The sequence below is a fragment of the Notamacropus eugenii genome, chromosome X, assembly GCF_028372415.1.
Source record: "Notamacropus eugenii isolate mMacEug1 chromosome X, mMacEug1.pri_v2, whole genome shotgun sequence".
Classification (NCBI taxonomy): domain Eukaryota; kingdom Metazoa; phylum Chordata; class Mammalia; order Diprotodontia; family Macropodidae; genus Notamacropus; species Notamacropus eugenii.
In genome coordinates, this window is record NC_092879.1 from 51252904 (window position 1) to 51271649 (window position 18746).

Consider the following 18746-nt stretch of genomic DNA (forward strand, 5'->3'; position numbering starts at 1 on the left):
AAGGAGGTCATTACTAATATGCATACTTTAAGGACTGGATTGGTATTGCACGTGGATGGTGAAGAGTAGCCCTACCAATTTCCCCAATGTAATCCCTAGCTATTACAGAAAACACCTAACTTTGCATTACTGAAATGATGACTTTTAAAAACACTGGGGAAAGAAGACCATGAACACAGAGAGCCAAACAACAGGGAATCAAAACCCCTTATAAGCTAACATTTCTTTAATTAACGATTCTCCCTACTACACATTTGTCATTTTCTATGTCCCTCCTCGGGAGGTATATTTGTTATTATGCTAGTGACTTCCAAGAGCCAGAGGAACAGTTTGCAAATCAAAGACTTCTCATATCCCCAAATTTCAACTTCCAGTAGGATTACTGAGGTAGGATCTGGAGATGATAGAGGTGGCACTAAGTTACTGTACACAATGAATCCATGCTTTCTGTCAAGGAACCTTCCCACCTGTACCCCTGCCCCAACCCAGGGCGGGGGGGGGGGGGGGAGAGTTCAACAAAGAATCCTTTAAAAGCTGCTATTTCTGAATGTTCCATTGTGCAAGAGCCCATGGAGTTCACTTTTGTGATCTGTAAAAGACTATATCAGAGGAAGATCGATATGTTAGTAATGCACAGACAGAGGAAGACGAATAATGAGTTCAATAACCTAGAGACCTGAAAGAGTGAATGGTTTCCCCCACCCACCCCTCAGGTGCATAATTTACTTCTTGAGGCTGACAAGGGAAGAAAAGAACTTTCTATTTCCAAATTCATAAGCTGAGTATTTTAGTATATGAATGATTTATAAAATTAAATCTAAATCAAGTAATTTTTCTCAAGGTAAAATGAGAGAATTACATAATTCATTGTGTTCCATACTTTGGAGGATATCTTTTTATAACCCCCACAGAACAGAGTGAATCCTTAAACTGAACTCTGTCCTTTAGAGGCAGAATTCAGAGACAATAAAAGCTACCCATGTTCTCCTAGTTGATTGTTCTGTTTGATATTTGTGCATAAACAATTATGTACCAAAGTAGTAAGTCACTGTTTATTAACGGTACGTGGGGACAGATTGCTGGGTTCCTAAAGCTAGGCCAATGTCATGTTGTACAAAGTTGAAAAGACTTCAAGTGTCACCGTGGCTGCAACAGACTGAGTCTACTAGTCCAGGACGAGCCTAACTAAAAAGCGAGCCTCCTCACCAGACGGTTGGCCATTAGGTGAAGAATTCTTTGGTCCCAATAAACCATGAAACAGGTGAAAATATAAAAACAGTCATTGGTCTTGCTGGGTCCTCTTTAGCTTCTGCTGTGATGACAGAGGAGTAAAAAGGAGATCCTATATAGGACCACGACTCTAGAGTTAGAGGGGAACCTCAGACACCAAATGGTCCCATTTTCCAGAAAAAAGAAACTAAAGCTGGAATAGTGGAAATTACTTACCCAACTTCACCAACAGGAGCAGGACTGTAGAGCTAGAAGGAACCTCAGAGGCATCTAGTCCAATTATTCATTTGACATATGAGGAAACTGAGGCCCAGGGAGGGCAAGGGACTGGTCTAAAGTCATGCACAGTCTTTGTATTAGAGAGAACATTTGAAACCAGGTCCTCAGATTCCAGAGCCAGAGGTTTTCCCATTGTACCACACTGCCATTCAAGTAGAGACTGTTGAGACTCATACAGTATTTAGGCCATCTATAAACACAAACTACTGGTCCCCTAAATGTGAGACCTTTGTTCAAAAACCAGAGTTGATACTCTATTGGTATAAAAAAAAAACCTCTCTTAATAACAAAGCCACTTGTATATGATAATCTTGCTCTTAATAAAAGCAAAAAACAAAGGCTGAAGAGCCAAAAGAAGTTAGTAGGGATGGTTCTACCATCTACCCAAAGGCAACAAGACATCATTTCATGGGCTATTTGGTCAATTCATCTGCAGAATCAGGATTACAAAATAAAAGAGATCGAAGGCCTAAGAAATTTACAAAAGCATCACACTTCCTCATCATACAAACTTCCTTCAAGAAAGTCTCAACTAACAAATGATCAAAGGACATGTACACAGCTTTGCAAAGAGCAAATTATCAACAACTCTATGAAATACTGCTCCAAATCACTAATATAAAGAGAAATACACAATAAAATAACTAAAGTCTCACTGGATTCCCTCAAAGTGCCAAAGATTATTTTTTTAATATGGAAATAGTCAATATTGGAGAAGCTATGTGAAGCCTCTCCCCACTCAGATCCATTCCCCATTCAGCTACCAAAGTGGTTTCCTAAAAGCACAGATCTAAGCATGTCACTATCCCTGACTCCCACTCCATAAACTCCAGTGGTTCCCTATCACCTCTAGGAACAAATACGAAATCCTCTCCCTGGCATTCAAATTTTTTCGTAACCTAGCCCCCTCCTACCTTTCCAGTCTTACTCCCTACCACATATTCTTCCATCCAGTGACACTGACCTCCTGGCTGTTCCAGGACTGAGACATTCCACTGGCTCCAGGCATTTTCTCTGGCTGTTCCCTAGGCCTGGCATGTTCTCTCTTGATCTCTAACTCATGGCTTCCTGGCTTCCTTTAAGTCCCAACTAAAATCCTACCTTCTACAGGAAGCTTTTCCCAACCCCTCTTAATTCCAGTGTCTTCCCTCTGTTAATTTTCTATTCATTCCATACATGTAGCCCATATGTACATATCTTGTTGTTTCCCTCATTAGACTGTGAGCTCCTGAATGTCAGGGACTCTCTTTTGCCTCTTTTTGTATCCCCAGCATTTAGCACAGTGCTTAGCACATAGTAGGCATTTCATAAGTGTTTATTGACTGATGATACACTGTTGGTGAAGCTGTGAATCAAAAATTCCAAGGACATCTAACGCAAAAAGGGAGGTCGCATATACACCAAAATAATTAGAACAGCACTTCTTGTGGTAGAGAAGAAATGGAAACAAAGTAGGCATTAATCAATTAGGGAATGACTAAAGTAGTGATGGTATGTGAATATAATGGAATACTCCTGTGCAATTAGAAATAATACCAAGAAGACATCAGAGAAGCACGGGAAGACATATATGAACTGATACAGTAAGCCAAACCACACGACAAATTCAAGACAATAATGTAAACAATGATTATAATAATGTTAACAAAGATAACACTAAAAGGCATCTTAACTAAGGTTCAGAAATAATAACTACTTTCTCTTCCAGAGAACTGATGATTCAAACAAACCTCCCTTCTCTGACCATGCTATCAGATGCTGTCACAAAACCTATTGGTTTTTGGCAAGACATCTTTGGGCTTCTGTGGCAACTTCACAAGCCCGAGGGTATACATCTCCCCTCCTCCAGGATGAGAAGGCCATGATGAAGGACAAACTCTAATGTTTTACTCAGAAAAGCTCAATTAGGAGTAAGTGGTATTTATAGTGAAATGACTGCAGCATAAAAATAAGATATCAATGAAACCTTTTGAAAAGTGTTTTTTTATTGACAGCTTTCATTGTTACATCACCTTCATTTCCAAATATATTCCTTCACTCTCCTCTACCCACAGTCATCCTTTGTAATAAAGAATAAAAAAGCAGGGCAAAAGGCCAGTTCAGCAAAACTAACCAAAATATAAACTGTCTGACAATATATGCAATGTTCCACATCCGTAGTCCCCTACTTCTGAAAAAAAAAAAGAGGAGGGGATCATTTGTTCATCATCTCTTCAGGGTCAAGCTTGACTATCATAATTTCAGTGTTCTGCTTTCCATTTTGCTTGTTACTGTTCTTTTTGTTTGTATTATGGCAGTCATCATGTATATTGTTTGCATGGCTCTGCTTACTTCATTCTATATCAATTCATGTTAAGTCTGCCCATGCTTCTCTGAATTCTTCATATTCATCATTTCTGACAGCACAGCAAGAGTTCATTGCATTTACAAACCACTACTTGATTAGCCATTTCCCAATTAAACAATAGATCAAGAGGTGTTTATTAAGCACCTACTGTGTGCCAGGCATTGTGGTGGGGATACAAGTACAAAGGATGAAACAATCCCTACTTGTAAAGAGTTTACATTCAAGTGGGGAAGACAACAAGTACATCTAAAAGTATATACACTATAAATATAAAGTGAATAAATTATAAAGTGGTTAAATACAAGTAATTTAGGAGGGAGGGCACATGCAATTGAGGGGATTAGCAAAGGCTTCATGCAGAAGATGGTGCATGGTACTGGTGGAGTTGTGAGGTGATCCAACCATTCTGGAGAACACTTTGAAACTATGCCCAAAGGGCTATATCAAACTGTGTATAACCTTTGACCCAGCAATACTACCACAATATCCCAAAGAAAAGGAAAAAGGACCCAGTTGTACAAAAAAATTTATAGCAGCTCTTTTTGTGGTGGCAAAGAATAGGAAATTGAGGGGATTACAATTAATTGGGGAATGACTGAACAAGTTGGGGTATATGATTGTGATGGAATAATATTGTGCTAAAAGAAATGACAAGCAAGATGATTTCAGAAAAACCTGGAAAAACTTACACAAACTGATGCAAAAAGAAGTGAACATAATCAGAACACTGTACACAGTAATAGCAATATTGCAAGATGATCAACTGTGACTGACTTCACTATTCTGAGCAAGACGATGATCCAGGACAATTCTAAAGGACTCATGATGAAAAGTGCTGTCCACCACCAGACAAAGAACTGATAGAGTCTGAATGCAGATTGAAACTTACTTTTTTACTTTCTTTATTATTCTTGGAATTTTTGGGCTTGTTTTTTCTTTTGTAACACAGCTAAGATGGAAATGTTTTCATGGCTGCACATGAATAATCTAGATCAAATTGCTTGCCTTCTCAAGGTGGGGGAAGAGAAGAAAGGGAGGGAAAGAATTTAGAACTCAGAATTTTAAAAAATGAATGTTAAAAATTTTGTTTACATGTAACTGAGAATTTTTTTTAAATTCTCAGAGAAAAAAAGGTATGTGAACCACATCTTAAAGGAGAGAAAGGAACTGTGGAAAAAAAGGCAAGAGGGGAGCATATTCAGGCACAGAAATGGGAGATGGAGCACCTTATGTGAAGAATGAAGAGAAAATCAGTTTGGCTGAATTCCAGAGTGTAAGAGGGGAAGTAATGTCCAATTAATCTGGGAAGAAAGGTTAGGATCATGTGGTTTTGGGCTTTAAAAGCTAAACTGAGGACTGAATATTTTATGTTAGAGGCAATAGAAGCTATTGGAATTAAGTGAGTAAGGGAATGACATGGTCAGATGAGCACTTAAGGAAAATGGTTTTCATAGCAGTGTATAAGATGGATTAGAGTGGGGAGAGACTTGGGGAAGAGAGAAGAGTTAGAAGGCAATTGCAATAGTCCAGTTGAGAGGTGCCAAGGATCTGAATGAAGGTTATAGCTAGTTGTATAGTAGAGAGAAGGAGGTATAAGTTATAGATGTTATAAGGTAGAAATAGCAAGATATGTAATCTGACTGCATATAGGGGATGAAGAATCACAGATAATGCTGAGATTACAAACTTGACAGAATGGAAGGATCATGGTGCCTTTGACAGAAACAGGAAAGTTTGAAGGAGGGGAGAATTGGGGGAGGGGAGGACGGGACCGGGCACAGATAATGAGTTCAGTTTTCAACATTTTGTGCTTAAGACTTCTGCAGGATATTCAGTTTGAAATGCTCAGAGGATAAACATAGATCTAAGAGTCACCTGGATAGCAATGATAGTTAAGCCACGGGAGGTTATGAGGAAAGAGAGAGAGAGAAAGAGAGAGAGAGAGAAAAAGAGAGAGAGAGAGAGAGGAAAGGAGAGAGAGAGAGAAATAGTAGAAAGTGAAGACATGAGGGTTTAGGAAAGAACCTAGGGGCACACCTACAGTTAGAGGGCATAATATGCCAGCAAATGAGACTAAGAAGAAGCATTTAGATAGGCAGGAGGCAAACCAGGAGAAAGCAGTGTCACAAAAACCCAGAGAGGGGACAGTATCCAGGAGGATCAAATGCATCAGATAGGGTTAGGACTGGACCAAGACCATCAGATTTGGCAATTAAGAGATCCCTAGTAATTTTGGAGAAAGAAGTTTTCATTGAGTCATGAGGTCAGAAGCCAGATTATGAAAGGATAAGGAGTGAGAGGGGAAGAAGGAAAGGGCAGCAAATACAGAACATTTTTTGAGGAATTTTATTGAGAAAGGGAGGAGAAACATAGGACAATGGCTTGAGGGGATTGCAGGGTCTACTAAAGGTTTTTTAAGAGTAGAGAAGAGTTGTACATATTTGAAGAAAATATAGGGAAAAGCAATTGATAGGGAAAGGTTGAGGATTTGAGGGTAGGGGGGAAGGGAGAATGTAATCTGCTGGAGAAGATGGCGTTAGTGGGTTGAGATCAAAGAAACATGAAGAAAGGGTGGTTTTAGCAAACAGAAGGGCCATCAGAGATTGGGAGAAAGAAGTAGTGAGCAGAAAATGAAATCAAGGGGGTTTGAGATGAATAGAATGAGAGAAGAGGGAGCTCACACTGAATGTTCTCAATTTTCTCAATAAAGTAAGAGACATGGTCCTCAATTGAGGAAAAAAGAGGAAGTAGAGTGCTTAAGGAGGGAAGAAAAGGGTTAGAATAACTTCTGAGGAAAATGAAACAGTATCAAATGGGGAGAAAGAAAAAGACTGCCTTGCTCCAGTGAGGGCCCAACTGAGACTTTTTGTAATACACTCCATCAACACTGTTGTAAGATTTCCTCTAGCTTCCTCAGTGACTCATACAGAAGAGTTAGGTTGTGGGAGAAATTGAAGGCTGAGGTTTAGCAAAAGAAGAGTAGCCACAGGGCAAGAGCCCAAGGGATTCCAGAGCAGAGAAAAATAGAGAATTGATATAGCTAACTAATAGATTGAGATTGGAAAGGGAGGAATGTGACTTCAGAGCAAAGGCAATGGCCTGAGAAAATACTGGGGTGGAGGCAATGAAGGTTTAAATGGGCTTCTATTTTGTTTCCAGATCCTTGCTGCTATAATTATTTTGGTGCATATGGAATCTTTCTATCTTTGACCTTCTTAGGGTATATTGCTAAGCAATGGGTCAACAGGCATGGACATTTTAATCACTTTTTCCCCATCATTCCAAATTGCTTTCCAAAAAGGCTAGATGTCTCCAACCTCCCCCTCAAAAATTAGTTTTTGTTTTAATATGAGAGTGGAAACAACAAAAAATATCTCAAAACCTTAAATAACTAATATCTTAGAAAGAAAATGACAGGTGACCAACATCTAAGTGATTTCAGACATTACCATCTGTGTTTCTAGTCAGAACCTATGACCTGGACAGTTCCTACCCAATTAATGTACATAAACTTTGATGTGGATAAAAGTAAAGACATTGACTGCTCTTTCTTAGAAAAGTTTAACCAATATAAAAAATCACCACAACAAAGAAGTCAAAAGAGTCTCCATATTGCTTGTCAATAAATCTCTTTGATTTCTTTGCCAAGATAAGCAAGTCAGGGCAACACCAATTTGGATAAACTCCTTGGCAAAATATCACAGAGAAAGAAGACAAGATTGTAAGTAGAATTACCTTGCAAAATAGTGGAAAGTCTTAGGGAAAAAAAGGATGAAAGTTCTCTGCAAGACACACCTAAGCTACATCATCCCAAGATTATATATTTAAGAAACTAGAAAGCAATGTGAAGATGAATTACTCTATCTATAGTGTGCTGTTGCATTGCTATCGCTACCTATTATCATCATTGTCACATTTAACAAAGCATTTGGTAAATTCTCTTATGATACTCTTAAAGAGATGGAGGCTCATATGCTAGACTATAGTATGATAATGAATCAAAACTGCTTTAATGTTTGGACTCAAAAAGTAATCATTGATAGGTCAATATCAACTTGGAAGGACATTGCTAATAACACTTCCCAGGATCCATGTCTGACCCTGGGCTAGTTTAACATTATTTTATTATCAATAGCTTAAATAAAGTCAGAGAGGTGTGTTTATCAGATGTGTATTTGCCCTTCATTGCTGAAGAAGACCATGCCATCAGAGAAATGATGACATGACTTGCACTTGACTTTGTTTTGAGTGAAGGAGGGCTGGGCAGGTCACCAGCCTCACTTCTTCTCCAGAGCCATCTGAATCCAGTCACCAGGATGACTGGAGATGACCCAGGATGAGGCAATTGGGGTTAAGTGACTTGCCCAATGTCACACAGCTAGTGAGTGTCAAGTGTCTGAGGTGAGATTTGAACTCAGGTCCTCCTGACTCCTGCACTGGTGCTCTATCCACTGCACCACCTAGCTGCCCCATTTATCAGATATGCAGGTGACCAAAAGATAAAAGGGACAGCTAACATATGATATTTTCACCAGAGTGAGGATAAGAAAAAATCTTAGGCTATAACATGGACTAAATCTAAGAAAATGAATGTAATGGGGGAAATTTAAGGTTTTACACTTGAGGTCAAAGAAATGAGGTTCATAAGTACAAGTTGGGGGAGGTGTAATGAGACAAGCAATTACTCCTAAAGCTCTTGTGAATGTCAAGCTTGGTCTAAGTTCACAATTCAATGTAGCAACCAAAAAAGTGAATACTATTTTATATACCAAAAGACAATGTAGACATTAAAAGAGGTGTAGAGTCCAAGACTATAGAGGTGATAGCCTTGCTGTGCTCAGCCTTGGTCAGAGCCTTTCTGAAGTATTTTAGGAAAGACAGTGATAGAATATGCAGAAGAGGGCAACCAAGATAGTGAAGAAGCTCTAATTCATGCCATAAGAATGGACTGGAGGAAATGGGTACATTTAGCCTGGAGAAGAGAAGAATTGGTAGGGGGAGGGAGGGTTAAGGAGAGGCATGAGAGCTGTCTTTAAGTATTCGAAAGTTAATTATCTGAAAGACAGATTTGATTATATAAAAATCATAGATTTAGAGATGGAAAGGACCTCAGAGGTCATGTTCTGCTTGGCCCTAGAGGGTGGAGGTAAGAAAAATAATGAGAAATGGAAAAGAGGCACTTGAGATTAACAGTCATCAGAGGTTATCCACAATCTTGGCAACCCGACATTTTCAGGTAAAAGCTGGCTGCTCACTGTTGGGGATGCTGTGGTTTTTTATTCAGGTCTGGGTTTGCCTATCAGTTATACCCCCTTCCAATTCGGAGACATCAAAACAACGGAACCAACACATTTAGACTAGCCCCTCAGTACTAAATGAGAAATCAGAAACGGCATTCAAGAAAATAATGTTGGAAAGAATGGCTATACTACAGGAGAAATTCATACAGGAGGCCAAACAATTTTCAAAAATCCTTAGAATTCCCTCTTTTCCTTGCAGAGGTGGAGGGCTATGTGGGGAACATTGCATAAACTGCTAGACTTGTTCAGGAAATGGTGCTGACCTGCTCCCCCTCCCCATATGTCACCTTCATTACAAGGAATGGCTCTCTGGGTAGGACAGGAGGAGGTGCCTTCCATTCAAAAATGAAGATGATGTAAAATAAAAAAGATACAATCTTTTACTCAGATGAAAAATAAAGAATAATAATCTTGAAAACACTCAGAAGCACTTTAAAGCTCTCAAATGCGGAAGATTGCCCCCAAAACTGACTAAATTACTATTTCTCCCTCCCAAAAGTCAACCAAGAAGACATCAATAAGTACTTTCTCATCTCTAAAAAATTTTTACGATCTATGCATATATTGAAGGTATTCTTGATGAACATACAGTATGTGAAGTGAACATATTGGCTTTTGCAGACAATTCTCTTAATTAACAGAGGTTTACCAAATACAAAAACTTAGCTGCCCTTGATGAGTTCAAGACACCCGGCCCAGATGAACTACATCCTCGAGTACTGAAAACCTGGCAGCTGTGATGGCTTGACCACTGCCAGTGACTTTTGCGATCCTGTGGAGAGGTTACATCGTAGAAAAAACATTTTAAAAACACAAAGACACTGAAGATCGATGGTGAGGCAGAGAATTCATAACCAAAGGACAGAAGAGATCACACAAGGCAAAAATAAACCATTTTGATAAATCCAAAGTTACAAGTTTTGCTTTTCATTTCTCACAAACAAAATCATTGTAACTTGAATAAGAGGAGAAAATGTTTAAGAAGCAAAATCAGTATCTCTGATTTTATCTCAATGATCGTTAGTTCAACTCTCTGATAACAGGCTAACATCCAAAATAGAGGAAAATATCACAAATTTAAGACCAAGTACCATAACCCAATAGATAAGTGGTCAAAGGGTATGAATAGCTTTCGAAAGAAAATTGGCGAACCATCAGAGCGCCATATTTAAAAAATACTTCCAAATTACTAATAAGATGAAAGCCAGAAGTAAAAACTCAGAAGTTTCACCTGACTCCCATCAAATTGGTCAAGATGATGAAAGATGGAAATAATGTCTGAGTTAGGGAGTGTTGCAGTTTGGTGGAACCAGATTTAATTCAACTACTATGGAAAGAAATTTGCAATTTTGAGAACAATTATGAAACTATTCATACCCTTGGACTGAGCATTCCAACTCCTGGAAATATACCCCAAGGAGGTCAAAGGCAGATAAAAAAGATCTGACATATACCAAAATATTCATCAAAGCACTTGTGGTAGCAAAAGAAAAGAAGAACAAAACTTGTTAGAAATTCAACTAGATTTAATTCCACAAACATTTCTTTGTCTAATTTGAATCAGATACAAAGGTTACAGAATCAAAAATGAAAGTTTCTAACCTCAAGAGGCTTACATTGAGGGAGTGGGGGTGGGGAGGGAGATCCAATACATACAAAGACAAATAAACACACAGTAACTGAAGGGCAGGGAGAGAGGTTACTAGCAACTGGGGAAACGAGGAAATGCATCTTCTAGGAGGTGGCATTTTCACTAAGCCTTGAAGGTAGGTAGGGAATCTAAGAGACAGAAAAGAGAAAGGAGAGCATCCCAGCCCATGCAAAACCAGAGGCAGGAATTCCAGTATCTGAATATCATGTACAGGGAATAGCAAGTTTGGCTGAAAAAGCAAGTTTGGCATGCTGGGAGGTAATGTGTGACTGATTTGGAAAGAGGTTGAAGCCAGACTGTGAAGACCTGTAAAGGTAAAAGAGGATTTTTAAAAAATTCTAAATTCAATAGGGAGCCCCTGAAGCTTCTTGAGCAGAGGAATGGCATGTGAGATGTGGGCTTTAGAAACATCACTTGGGCAGCTGCATGGAGGATGGATTGGCAAAGGAAGAGACTCAAGGCAGGGAGGTCAATTAGCAGGCTAGCACAATAATCCAGGGGTGAGGTGGTGAGGGCCTGAACGAGAGTGGAAGAAAGGAGAGAGACTTAAGAAATGTTGGAGAGGCAGAATTAATAAGAACTGGCAAATGATTTAATAGGGGTAGGGTAGTAAATGAGAGCGAAGAAAGTAGGTGCCCATCAAGTGGGGAATGGCTGAGCAAACTGTGGGATATGGAAAGTAATAGAATATTATTATGCCACAAGAAATGGTGAATGAGGAATTCAGAGGAACGTGGGAAGACGATTCAGAGCAACAATTCTAAAAGCAGCAGGACATTTCATAAAATAAGCACACGGAAACCAACGCAGAGCAAAGAAAGCACAATCTAGAGACCAAGATACACAACAATTACAATACTAGAAACGACAACAATACTAAATGGCAGCCAAACTCAGGATAAAGGCAAGGCCCAATGCTGATTCCAGAGGACAAAATGATGAAATCCACTTCCCTATCTTGGCAGAAAGGCAGCTTTCAATGCTGTACAAGCCACCAGATTTGATTGCAGTCAATTGGTTTTGCTTCGCTATGGGAGCTGGGACAATTTGGGAAGATATTTGTGGCATAAAAAACAAAAAGGCATCCACGAAACTTTGAAAAGAAAAAAAAACTCCTGTGAATGAGATGAGTATAGCAGAACTGGAAAGAGGCAAATGCTGTCCCAGTTTTCCAAAACAGAATCCACAGACTTTGAGCTAATGAACTTGACTTTGAGTCCTGGCAAAAATCTGGATCATATTGTTAAAGGGACGGTTAGTAAGCATTTAGAAACAGAAGTAGTGATTACAAGGAGACGGTATAACTCAAAAAACAGAGATCAGGTCTTACTAACCTTATTTTGCTTTTTGATGAGTAGAACAAGGGAATGCTGGATATATAAAGTGTTCATAGATCTTAATAAAGCATTTGTGAAAGTCTCTTGTTACGTATTTATGAAAAAGAGAAGGATGGGTCAAACTACTACAATTAGGTAGATGAGTGTCTACACTCAAAGATTAGTCATTAATGAGTCAATTATCATCTGGAAGGACATTTTTGATGATGTGTCCCAGGGATTTATGCTTGGCCCTGAGCTACTTGACACTCTTATCAAGATTTGGATAAAGGTATAGATGGTAAATTATCAAATTTGCAAATAACACAAAAGTGGAGGGTTAGTAAGATATACTGGATGAGAGTTATGATTCAAAAAACCCTGACAGGTTAGAATTGTGACTCAAATCTAAGAAAATGAAATTCAGTGTCACCTTACACTTGGGTTCAAAAACCTGGTTTCACAAGTATAAAATGGGAGTTGAGCCTAGACAGCACTTAATCTAAAAACTATCTGGAAGTTTTAGTAGACTGTGGGCTCAATGAGTCTGACAGAGCAGCTAAATAAAAAGCCAACACAATCTTAGGCTCCCGAGAAAGAAGAGAAGTCCAGAAGCGGGGAGGTACTAAGCCCCATTGTCCTTTGTCCTGGTCAGAGTCCATGGTCAGAGCAGACCTGGACTCTGATGTCCAGTTATGGGTATCACATTTTAGGAAAGACAATGATAAGCTAGAGAGGACCCAAAAGTGGGGAACCAGAACAATGAAAGGCCTTCAAGATCCTACTAGATGAGCATCAATGGAAGAAACTTGAGAGGTTTAGCCCAGAGAAGACTCAGGAATGTGACAAGCATCTTCAAGTATTTAGAAGGCTTATATGTGGAAGATGGCCTAGCTGTGTTCTGCTCAGACACCGAGGGAAGGACTAGGAACAGCAGACAGAAGTGCCAAAGAAGGAAATTTAAAGTTGCTATAAGGAAAAGGCAACAAGTAGTAGATGGGGAATGGACTACCTCAAAAGAGAAGGGGTTTTCCTTTACTGGAAGTCTTCAAGAATAATTTCAATGACCACTTCTTGGGTATATTGCAGAGGAGATTCACATTCATCTTTGTTTTGGTCTTGAGGTCTCTTCCAACTCTGAGATTCTGTGTGTCTGCATGGATGAATTACTGATGTATGGATGAACAAATACCAGCGAAATCATGGATCCATCAAAGTATTAAATCAATTCTTTTTTCATTCCCTCTGGAGTCCTAAAAGAGTAGTAGCTGAGTAAGCTGACAAATGCGTTCTTTCAAGAGAAGACCGGTAAATTCTTTCTACTTTGTCCTCTGGTTCCAAGAGATCTGGGCAGTTTTCTTTTATGATTTTTTGAAATATGTCTAGTCTCTTTTTTTATGGTTAATGCTTTCAGGGAGTTCAATGATTCTTGAATAATCTCTCCTTGATCTGTTTTCTAGATCAGTTGTTTTTGCTATGTTTTTGCTGTACCTTACTTTTTTTTTCAGTCTTTTGACTTTGTTTTAACATTTCTTGTTGTCTCATAGAGTCATTGGCTTATAATTGAAGGTCAATTCTAATTTTTAGGGAGTCTTTTCTTACATAAGGTTTTGTACCTATTGTTCCAAGTTGTTAACTCTCTTTCCAGATCTTTCTTCCACAGCTCTCATTTCTTTTCCCATTTTTTCTCTATCACTTTCAATTGGTTTTTAAAATCATCGTTAGCTTTTTTAACTCTTTTGTTTGGGCTCCTGTCCAAGATGTGTTTCTTTGAGACTTTGCCTGTAGATATTGTCATTCTCTTTTTCTGAGTTTGTGTCTTGGACATTCTTATCACCATAATAGTGCTTTATGATGGGATTCGTTTGCTCATTCTTCCAGCCTACTTCTTGACTTTGGACTGTATATCAGGGTGGGGCTCTACACACTTTGGGGGAGGGGGATGTCTGGCTTGAGCTCCTTTCCTTTTGGGTCCTTCTGCTTTCTTGGGGTACTAAATGTTGTGTTACTGGATCTCAGGAAGAGCTCAAGCTGGGACCTTGTATGTTTTCACTGTTTCCAAAAGTAGTGTGATATGGGGCAAAATCTGATCACTGCCCTCCCAGTCAGAGCTCACCACCCTGGTTGGAGGTTCCAATAGACTGCTTTTGGACTCAGTCACTATCTCTGAGGCACAAAACTGCAGGTTGCTCCTTGGTCTGGGATTTCTGCCCTGGTTATTCCTCTGAATTCTTCAAACTGGGCTGGAGGCTGGAACTGAGACTCCACTCTGTTCCTGGGGTCAGAGACACACAGCTACTGCTTGAATCTGAACTTGTTTCTCACTCAGTATAGAGCCTAGGGCCTGTGACCACTCCATAGCCCAAAATGCTGTCACTAAATGCAGTCTCCTCAGTCTGCCCTGGATCTGCAACCCAAAGCTGGGTAATGAGTGACAGAGTTGTCAGCTAGCACTTGTTCCCAATCTCTACACAAGATCACAAGTCTTGGATCTTGTCTTGCCTGGTACACAGCCTCATCCTCTTTTAGTCCCTGGGCAAATATACTTCATGTGGCACACTCCTGGCCAGATCCCATCATCTGTGTCCACAGATCTCTCTGTCTCCCTAGGCCAATCTGGGCTAGAAAAATGAATCACTGTGACTTTTTCTTGGATTTCCCCAATCAGAATGTCGTCAGACACATTTTCTTGATCTCTGTGGAGAAGCTGGACTTTCTTCTTCATGCTACTCCACCATCTTGGCTCTGCCCTCTTCACTGCCCCACCCTCAAGCTTCATCTATACACATCACCAAACCATAAAATTGGTCTCTGAAAATATAAGTGCTGGAGTTGGAGCCAGAGAACCTGGGTTAGAATCCTGGTTTTGCTACTTACCTCCCAGGTGACTTTAAGCAAGTCCCTTCCCCTCTCTGGTCCTCACTTTCCTCAGTAAAATGAAAGAGCCTTTTCCATTACATTCAGCTCTAAATCTATGGTCTTATGATTCTATATACTTCTATATTCATAGACAAATTGAATCTAATTTAATAAGCACTAATTATTATTATTATTATTAGGCACCTAATATCTGTAAGGCACTGGATTAAGTGCTGGGAATACATTGAGAAAAATGAAAAATGCCCTGTGTCCTCAAGCTTACATTCTACTGGGGGCTATGAGTCCACAAGAAAATTTGAAAAGTGAGACAGCATTAACAACTAGGCAAATTAGAAGAGCCTTCCTGAGGGAGTGGCACCTGAGTTAAGCCTTGAAGGGAGCTAAACATTCTACAACAAAGGGTTGAGGAGGGGGTGCATTCCAGGCAATGAGGCATGGTCTGTGCGAAAGCATGAGGGTGGGAGATGGAATACCATACTCAGGAAACTGCAAGCATGTCAGTTTGGCTTGAATGTAAAGTACAAGAAAGAGAGCAATGTGAAATAATTCTGGAAATAAGCAGGAGCCAGACAAAACTGGAAAACAATTGCAACGAGCAAGGCTATCCACAAACAAATAAAATATTCCTCCCTTGCAAACAAAATCGAATCTAAGCCAAGAATCACAGCAAATGTCCAAGCCATACACATTTACAGAGTAGCTTTTGGCTTAAAAAACATAAAATACTGCCTATTTCAATCTAACATCAGTGGTTTAGCCAAAGATAACATTTTTGGGAATAGACACACCCATCCTGGTAAGATAAAGCAAATAACTGAATATGAGTTCAATTTCAAAATGCTTAGATTAATTCCACTGGTTTAAAAAATGAATTGTGTATGAGAAGAGTCATATGAATGGATGGAGGGTGAAAGAAACCAAACCAGGAAACCAAGATAAATATTGATTACCCCAATGTAAATGGCAAGAAAGAAGGCAAAAAAAAAAAAGAAGCTGAGCACTGTGGGATTCTAATGCCCCAGAGTGACCCTAAAGCAGAGATCTGAGAGTGCACAGCACCCTCCCTTCTTTGCACAGGTCAGGGGGATATGGGTGTGGATAATGTCAGAGTTGGTTAATGTCTTGCTGAACTACTTTTTCCTCCTCTTTCTTTTTATTCTTCATTATAATGAATGGCTCCCTAGTTATGGGAGGGGGTAGAATATATTTAGAAATGAAAGTGCTAGAAAAACATAAGATAGAAATAATACAACTTCAAAGCAAAACAAGAATTGGATATCACTGCTCAGCTAGTTATGTAGCTAAGTAGTGGCAGCTTGGAAACCACAGCATGAATGTGCTGCTCTTCCCAAGCACCATTAGATATACCTGGGTCTTACTTACTCTTGCATCCTTGTCCCCGATGAGACAAACAGCCCGCAGAGAGGGTACCCAGCGTTTAAACTCATTCATCCAGTTGTGTAAAGTTGATTTGGGAACCAAAACCATGTGAGGCCCAGGAATATTCCGATAGTGTTTTAGATAGCCAAGCAATGCAATCGTTTGTAAAGTTTTTCCAAGACCCTGCATCATCAATGCAAAAAGAGAGAAGTCACAAAACATCAAATAATGAAACATTTTGTTAGCACTAACACTGGAACTGAATATTTGCCTATTTTTCCACATGTAGAATCATGACTCTAAGAAAGAACGATTCAAAATACAAGGGCGGGGAAAAACAACTTTGATTCTTAGTATTTACGGAGTCAACAAAAGAGAAATGAAACACGCCAGGAGCCACTGGAATGGAGGAATTCTAAACACATTCAATCCAATTCAACAAGCATCAATTATACATATGCTTGGAGGGGAAGGGAGGAGAGAGAAGAAATACAAAGTAAAAAACCAACCCTGCCTTCAGAGAGCTTGTGTTGGGGGGGTGGGGGTGGAATGGGGTTTACTATAAAGAATGTAAACAGACCCACGTATACACAGAATTATTTAAGAAGGAAGAGAGTATTACTCAGTAGGTAGGCAGGAAAAGGATTAGATCATAGGAAGTGTACCCAATCTAAGTCTTGAAGGAAGCTAAGTGAGAAACAGAAGAATACATTCCTGGCATGAAATTTTACTCTGTATAAAGGCAAGAAAATGGGAGATGGAAGGCCAGGTTCTGGGGATCAATTTGGTCTGGAGTCAATTTGATTGTAACTGAGTAGGACCCTGAGGGAGCTGACAATCGGTTATGTGCTTCTGGATGAACTCTTAGTCAAATTACACACTTTGTGCTTATTCCTCAAGGAAGGCTTTCCTTTAATGAGCTGTCTGTGTCCTCAAAGGGTTGCCCCATGATACTCAGGCCATGCTGAGGTGCCTGTGGCATTCTCTGATCATCCTATAGCTCTTTCAGATGTTTAATGCCATTAATAGGCTATTACATTATATTGGAACTATTTCCGGGGCACTGAGGGGCTTCTTTGGTTAATGGAGATTCCCGTGTGGCTCCAGAATTCACTAACTGGGAGTGTGCCCTCTAAAGTCCTACCACATCATACCAGAGGTGACCCTGGAGTCTTGAAGGCTCTGGAAGAGTTAATTATGCCACAAAGTCTTCCAATACAGTACCAGAGACAGATAGACTGTCACCCAAGGGACTGGCCTCTTTCACATAGCTTATTACCAGACAGTTGGCCACTAAGTAATCAATTTCTTTGCCATGAAGGGATATCAATCTCCACTGCTGCAGAGAATGGCCATGTAAATTCAGTTCAGGTCAACAAACATTTATTAAGTACCTACTGTGTACAAGGTACTGGAGAAATAAAGAAAATTAAAAAGTCTCTTCCCTCAGAAATCAGTAAGATGGCAGCCACCACAGTATATCAGAGCTCCACTAAGTTAATCAGATTAAACAGTATCATTCATTTTTATCAACTGCCATTACTTTTGTCTAGTACACAGCCTTCAGGTGTTGCTACCTCAAAATCTGTTGGCTATTTACAGATTCATCTTAGTGCAAGGAATTCTGGGTCAATCCTGAAGCTCTAAAATAGAACCAAGGCAGGGAAGGGAACCCAGTAGTACAGGATAAAAAACACTGCCTCTAGCAGATAGAACACAAGACTCACATCAGGACGATCTGACTCTAAATCCTGCTTTGTTCACTTAATAGCTATGTGACCCTGGGCAAGTCACTTTGGCTCTCTGAGCCTCAGTTCCCTCACCAGTAAAATGGGGATAATAATAACATACTTGGTTGTTTTGAGGATCACATGAGATCATATTTGTCAAGCACTCTGCCAACCTTGAAGCACTACAGAAATGTTAGTTGTTCAAATTACATAGAGAACAAAAGATCTTGTTCCAGCAAGAATTCTCAGCAAGAATTTGGGAAACTGGTAAGGAAACTATTTTTATAAACTTTACTAGGCATTCCACGTAGGTAGCACAGCATCCTCAAGGCAATAGATAGCTTTCTCTATAATTAGGAACTATTTTCTTTCCCCACACTGAGGTAGAGATAATTCTGATTTATCTAAAGCCTTTGAAAGGACAGGGAGTCACTACAATGGTCCCTGGGATTCCATGGCTAGGCATATATCCCAAGGAGGTCAATGACAAAGGGAAGACACTGTCTATACCAAAATATTCATAGCATCACTTTTCATAGTAGCACAAAATTGGAGTCAAAGTAGATGCCCACTGACTGGAGAATGGCTAAACAAATTGTGGTCCATGAATGTAATGAAGAATTATAGTGCAGT

At 39.6% G+C, this 18746-nt stretch overlaps 1 protein-coding gene across 2 annotated transcripts in view; it reads right to left on the reverse strand.

Moving 5' to 3' along the window:
• Positions 1-18746, reverse strand: part of SMARCA1 (SNF2 related chromatin remodeling ATPase 1) — a 111223-nt gene that overhangs the window by 81140 nt on the left and 11337 nt on the right. Inside the window, exons 6-7 of one of the 2 annotated variants that reach the window (XM_072626490.1) lie at positions 16387-16566; positions 9806-9928 (exon numbers count right to left, since the gene is read on the reverse strand). In XM_072626490.1, the coding sequence (XP_072482591.1) occupies positions 9806-9928; positions 16387-16566 (303 nt within the window). The remainder of the gene's footprint in view (positions 1-9805; positions 9929-16386; positions 16567-18746) is intronic. The other variant, XM_072626491.1, reaches the window with a different exon arrangement.